The sequence below is a fragment of the Mustela erminea genome, chromosome 1 (assembly GCF_009829155.1).
Source record: "Mustela erminea isolate mMusErm1 chromosome 1, mMusErm1.Pri, whole genome shotgun sequence".
Taxonomy (NCBI): Eukaryota; Metazoa; Chordata; class Mammalia; order Carnivora; family Mustelidae; genus Mustela; species Mustela erminea.
Genome location: NC_045614.1, coordinates 59,700,125 through 59,706,954, shown reverse-complemented (window position 1 = coordinate 59,706,954; position 6,830 = coordinate 59,700,125). Strand labels below are relative to the sequence as shown.

The 6,830-nt window shown below is 41.7% G+C and overlaps 1 protein-coding gene across 1 annotated transcript in view; it reads right to left on the bottom strand.

Annotated features, from left to right (window-relative positions):
- Nucleotides 1–4,958: 4,958 nt before the first annotated feature.
- Nucleotides 4,959–6,830, bottom strand: part of TXNRD3 (thioredoxin reductase 3) — a 69,084-nt gene continuing 67,212 nt past the window's right edge. Inside the window, 1 exon segment of the mRNA XM_032340349.1 lies at nucleotides 4,959–6,816. Coding sequence (XP_032196240.1) covers nucleotides 6,754–6,816 — 63 coding nt within the window. The 3' untranslated portion in view covers nucleotides 4,959–6,753.

The following is a 6,830-nucleotide window of genomic DNA, read 5'->3' as shown; positions in this document are numbered from 1 at the left end:
ACAGTTAATGCAGTAGGTCTATTTTACTCACTTCTTACTTATCTCTGTATCCAGGGCAGTGATCTCTGGCCAAGGTCTGAAAAACAAATTCCTGGGTATTCACATAATTTCTAGTTAAGATTTTTTGATATATGCCTGAAGCAATGGCTCAAGATGAATCAGGCTATAAGTGTTTAAACATGAAGATTTGTGATATGCATTGGATGCCTGATTTGGGGCCCACACCATGGCTGCTCATATAGCTGTGACTAGTTCCCTTTAAGGACTCTGAATTTCAAGACTTGGGTGGGCTTCCCTGGGTGGAGATACATTGTCTTTGCAATTCGGCATCATAGGGAAAAAGACATCTGTATGACTTTCACAGAGACAGAAGACTCAGAAGCTTGCATGTGACTTCTAACATTTGCCTGCTTTTTTGTCTTCTGTTCCTGAACTCTATATCCTTTATTGTAATAAACTTCAGGCATGAATATAACTTTATGTTGAGTTATATGAGTCCTCCCAGCAAATCACCAAATTAGCTATGGTTGTGGGAGTGCCCAAAACAGGTATATTTTTCATCTCTACAAGCTATCTTGGTTCTTTTAAATATTTTCCACTTTTTTTTTCATTCTTTTCATGTTTCCTTTAAAAACACTTGTGCATTTTTTTAAGATTTTATTTATTTATTTGACAGAGAGAGATCACAAGTAGGCAGAGAGGCAGGCAGGGAGAGAGGAGGAAGCAGGCTCCCCACTGAGCAGACAGCCCGATGTGGGGCTCGATCCCAGGACCCTGGGATCATGACCTGAGCCGAAAGCAGAGGCCTTAACCCACTGAGCCACCCAGGCACCCCTGTGCATAGTTTTAATAGTGGCTTTAGTATGCTTGGGTGTTAATTCAATCAGGTAGTTATTTCTGGGTCTAGTTCCACTCACAGATTTTTATTATAGGTCGTATTTTCCCGCTTCTTGGCATATCTAGTAATTTTTGACTGGCTATTAGAAATTGTTATATTGTTGAGTGTTTCATTGTCTTCCAAGAAAGAGCGGTGTGCTTTCTTTTGCAGGCAGTGACTTCCACATCATCCTGATCCCATTGAAGTCTATTTTTGTACATTATTAGGGTAGGTCTACAGCAGACTTCCCTCCTGGGATAGGTCAATCTATTACTAAGGCATGACCCCATAAGGGGCCTCCACTTAATGACTGGGAGTATTATTGAGGACTCTCCTCTACTGGTCAATTAGCATTTTTCCTCATCTTCTACGACCTGTGGCAAACTTACAACTCCCCATTATTTCTTGCCTTACCTTCTAAGATTTTATTCTGAGGATGTGTAGCTTAGTGTTCAGCAAAGACTCAAGGGTATCCTGTTGCAGATTTCTGGAGCCCTTTTCTGCATAGCCCCCAACTTGCAACTTCCAGCTGCCTCAACCTTCCTGAACTCCAACCACCATCTCACTCTAGAGAGCCAGGCTGTTCAGGTTCTCCCTTGTGTTTATAGTCTGAAAATTACTTCCCTGAAGAAATTTGGGGTAATTGGAGGGATCACTTCATGTTTCCCTTCTCTCAAATATCATATCCTGCACTGTTCCATGGCTGATTGTAGTCATTTCATATTTCCTATGGTGGACTATTACATCTAGTAGCATGGGTGGAAGCATAAATCTGTATAAATACTTGGTACCCTCTTGCATTAGATTTCTAACAGGTTTCTCTGTCACAGCCTGCTTAAAAGCATTGGATGATTCCTCATTGGGAAATAAACCACAAGTTGAAAAACTGTACTACTATTCAAAAACAGATAGTGTTCTAAACCATCATACAAGTCATCTGAGTTTGAACTGTTTTAACACTAACTCACTTAGAGCTATATGTTCCAAGAGAAGACAACAGTAACAGGAGCTCAGTATGGTTTCACGCATCCCAATTCTTTTTTTTTTTAATATTTTATTTATTTTAGAGAGAGAGCATGCACATGATTGGGGGAGGGGCAGAGGGAGAGCAAATCTCAAGTCAAATTCACTCTGAACACGGAGTCTGATTTGGAGCTTGATATCATGACACTGAGATCATGACCCAGGCCGAAATCAAGAGTCAGATCCTTAATCAACTGAACCACCCATGAGACCCATCTCAAATTCTAAAGGTAAGTCCACTGACACTTTTCCAGCAGCTAGCCTCAATTACAAATTCTGGCCAATTGCTGCCCGGACCCACTTACTAACTTACTTAACTTAACCCACTTACCCAATCCTTTATTGTGTAACTACCCCTTAACTAACTTTGGCCTCCCAAATCCTCTAGGTGCCCTTCCTTAGTTCCTTGACTCTGTTAAGATAGTGCTCTCCCTTGCTAAGTTTGATGAACCCAACCTTTGTATGATGAACAGGTTTCCCCAGGACTTTTTTTTTGTTTTTTAATGTCAGCTTTGACAATCATGGATGCTCCAAGGAAGTTTAGCAGAGACCTATCGTAGTCACAACCCAAGACCACCAACTCAGAAGGCACTCCACTGAGGCCTCTTGAGCCTTCTTGTTTGGGGTTACCTTCTCCATGATGAGGAGTTCAGTTCAGTACTAAGTTTGAGCTCCAATCCCTTTTTTGTTGAAATCCCAAATCTGTATGAGCTTTACTTGTCTGTCCTAGGAAAAAATAGTTCCCAAAACATTTTAGTCATTTTAGTTATCTGAATAGATTTGTACTACTTTTAATTTTCCTTGGTGGCCATATTAGATAGCCATTGCTGGGTAACAAATTACTCCAAAACTTAGATTAAAAAACAATTATCTCACAGTTCCTGAGGATCATGACTCTGTGAGTAGCCCAAAGCTTCTATTGAAATTTCAGTCAGGCTGCTAGCTGGGGGAAAGCTTGACTGGGAAGAATTCACTTCCAAGTTCATTCACATAGATGCTGGCAGACCTTAGGTATTTGCTGTTGGCTGGAAACTTCAGTTATTCACCATCTGGGCCCCTTCGTGGGCCTCCTGAGAGTCTTCATGGCATTGTAGCTGCCTTCTCTCAGAATAAGTGATCCAAGAGAGTGCATGAGACCAGCTTAAGAGCTGCAGTCCTTTTATGACCTAATCTTAGAAGTGCATACCACCAGTTCTGTAAAATGCTACTGGTCACAGAGACCAACCTTGATACAATGTAGGAGGACTCTACACAAGGATGTGACAATCTACAGCTGAGGAATCCAACCTTGGAGCCAACTTGGAGGCTACCTACCATGGTGAAGTCCACCAAAGCACGGACTTGTCAATATTTCTCCCACTAGACTATCTATTGCCAAACTATTGTGTATCTACAAGAACTTTCCTTCATAAGGCCCCTATTCATCATCACAGAAGCCAAGATATCCCACACCAATATGCAGTATGCCAGGAACTTAACTGTTTTAAGTCTGTGAAACAGGCAATATTGTCCATACCTAAAAAATGAAGAATAAGAAAAGTTAAGCAACTTGTTCTTTTTTTTTTTTTGTCCAACTGGATTTTAATGGCCACTTTTTAAATGTACAGTAACTATAACTTATAAAGCAATGCATCAGAATCACCAGGAGGGCTTGACATAGGGCTTGTTAAACTCCATCTCCAAATTTTGGATTATGTAGATCCAGCGTGAGGCCTGAGACTCTGCATTTCTAACATCTTCCCAGATCGTGCTGTTCCAGGTGGTAGAAGAAACATAGTTTGAAGAAACACTTATTTACAGAAACCAAAAATCAATAGCATCGTGAAATTTGGGAGATGGTTATGAATTATGGTAATTATCTTGCAGATGCAACTTGTTCTTTCATATAAGTCATATGTCGTAAGTCACAGGACCAGGCATTCCCAAGTCATCACTCTTCAAAGTCTAGGATTTTTCCAGAACTCCTCACTTCTTGTTGACTGGATCCTAGCTCTAATCTAGTTCTTTCCAGCCTGATCTCCCTCTAACCCCTCACTCACCTCACACTACCACCATGCTCCACTTTCCATCATACTGTATGGATTTTAAGGCCCCACGTTCTTAGTGCTAGTCCCACAGCAGATATCTTTCTTCCCAGCCCTTTGTGATATCAGTCTTTTGAAATTTGTTGAGGCTGCCCTGGGCAAATTTCATAAATATTTCAAATGTGCTTGAAATGAGGAAATTTCCATGTTGAAAGTGATGCTCTTCTGAGTTCATTAAACTGAGCTTGTTAATTGTATTATTCAATCCTATATTTTTACTGACTTTTAAAAATTTGTTATTTAAATTCAATTTAGTTAACATATACTATATTTTTAGTTTCAAGGGTAGAATTTAGTGATTCATCAGTTGCATATAATACCCATTGCTCATTTCATCACATGCCCCCTTAATGCCCATCATCCAAGTATTCTATCTCTCCACCCACCTCCCCTCCAGCAACCCTCAGTTTGTTTTCTAGAGTTAGAGTCTCTTACAGTTTGCCTCCATTTTCATTTTATTTTATTTTTCCTTCCCTTACCCTATGTTAATTTGTTTTGTTTCTTAAATTTCACATATGAGTGAAATCATATGTTATTTGTCTTTCTCTGACATTTCACTTAGCATAATGCTCTCTAGTTCCATCCATGTTGTTGCAAATGACAAGATTTCATTCTTTTTGATGGCTCAGTAATTGATGGCTCAGTAATTTACTGACTTTTCTTGTATTTCATCTAACTACTGAGGAATATTAAAATCTCTACCATAATAGAGGATGTCTGTTTTTCCTTGCAAATCTGTAGGCATCTGTATGTAAGTTTTATCTTCTGTTAAACCTAATCTGTCACCATTCTCTCAGGCCCACCTTTACCCCAGTAGAGGAGACGAGAGCAAAGAGATAAAATGGGGAAGGAGTGTGGTGGGGAGCCAACTACAGATAGGTTTTCATCTAAGTCCAATCTCCTCCTTGCAAAGGGAAGATAACTAGCCTTCCCAATAGCCTGCTACTCAGACAGTGGTTAAAATTCTTTGGGTGGATTACTTCCTTCCTCTTAAGAACATAGCTAAATTTCCTTGCTACTTCTTTCTGGGAAGCAGGGTATGTTTTTCGCTCATCCTCCCACTGGTGGTACAGCCCACTGGGGTCCCAGCTTCACACAAAGGCTGTCCGTTTGAAACTTCACCTGGGCACACCTGGACTTTAAGGTTTTCTGCATTATGCTGAGTGCAAACAGAACCCACTCTCAGGCTTCCTGGTTTCATTTCATCTGGGGTCCTGCAAATGCTTGGTTGTTTCTATGTATGTGGTGCTCAGCAATATAGTAACAAAAAGGTTTTTTTAAATTATTTTATCTAGAATTACAGCTGAGCCCTTCAAAAGCATCATTCAGAATCTCTCCAGATTGCTTTAAATCCTTGAAATCCTATTCATCCCTCATGGTTCAGTTCAAATACAGATGCTTTCATTAAACTCTGATCAATCAACTACCCTTCACCCCATACCCAGTGGAAGTTAATAGCGTCCTCCTGTTTTACCTGGCTGTCTCTAGGTGGGTGGTAGTAATTGCTACAACCAGCCTTACTTTTCATAGTTATATTTGTATGTTTCTCTCCCCAGTAAACAGGCAACTCAATAACCAGATCCTCTATCAGGTTGTTGGGTCCCCATCCCCACTCTAGCCCTGCTCCATTCCCTGTCTCCAGAGAGGGGGAGCAAAGGCTCGTCTAGGTGCTCCAAGGCTCCACTGGTGTTCCCCAACTGCTGAATGGCTTTCAATCTTTCATTTGAAACCTACGGCTAGAAATCCTGACCACAGAACTATCCAATCTTACGACAGTAGGTTCATGGCTAATGTCCTGTTCAAGAGAGCACAGGCTGCCTTCCTGGCCTTGGCCGCTCTGTGGTGCACTTCTCAAGAAAACAACAGATTTTCCAGGAGGACCTTGGGTAGACCCCCACTTCAAGGGCCTTTTAGATGCTGACAGTTGTGCAGATTCAAAAAGAATCTCCCATCACTTGTCCATTTACTGAACTTGACTGTAATTCAATAGATATGGATTTGAATCATTTTAAAGTTTTAAATTAATTAGATCTCACATAATACAGTATTAAAAACTTTTTAATATTACTCTTAAGATCAACATAGAGAAGACATTCAAGCATGTCTGACATGAGACACTAATAAGAGAGGACTCCAAGATGGTTGCCACTGGGAACCCAGAGAGGGTGAGGCACGAGGCGGGAGTCTGATGGTGGGTACGGTGTATACAGCTGACTCTCTACCTGGTGTGCCCAACTTCCTGCTAAGGCACCCACATGTCACAGCCAGCTACTCGAAGGCACTTCTGGGACACCATTCATCAGTGACCACACAGAATTCCAGGCCCACATACTGGAGACTCGCCACTTTACAGTCAGTTTCCACACTGAGAAAACACTTTCAGAGAAACAAGGTATGGGGATAAAAATACCAGCAACCAGAAAAATTAACTTGGGTGAGTTATGTGCTTGCAAGGTCCTTCAGAGGGAAGCTCGAGTCTGACATGGAAGAGCATCAGCCTTAGCTCACCTCACAATGGGTTCCGAGCTAAGACGTCAAGGAGGCAGCCTATGTGCCTCTCCCAGCCAGCCAAGCCCGCTGAGCACAACATCCGCTGCCGTCTTGCCTCCTCGTCCTTCTCATCTCTGTGCTGGGAAGAGAAGTCCAGCACTGTGCCCCACACACTGGAGCAGGTGCCTAAGCACCGACTCACTTGACCCAGGGGCATTCTTGTTTTTGAGAAAAATGGGGAATAGGACAAGGGAAACCACAACAGCAGCGGGCCTAGCCTCAGCAGCCTTTCTGCGTGATGTCTAGTCCTGACGACTTTGTAATTTCCAAGGTTGTAAACACCTGTTCGAAAAGAA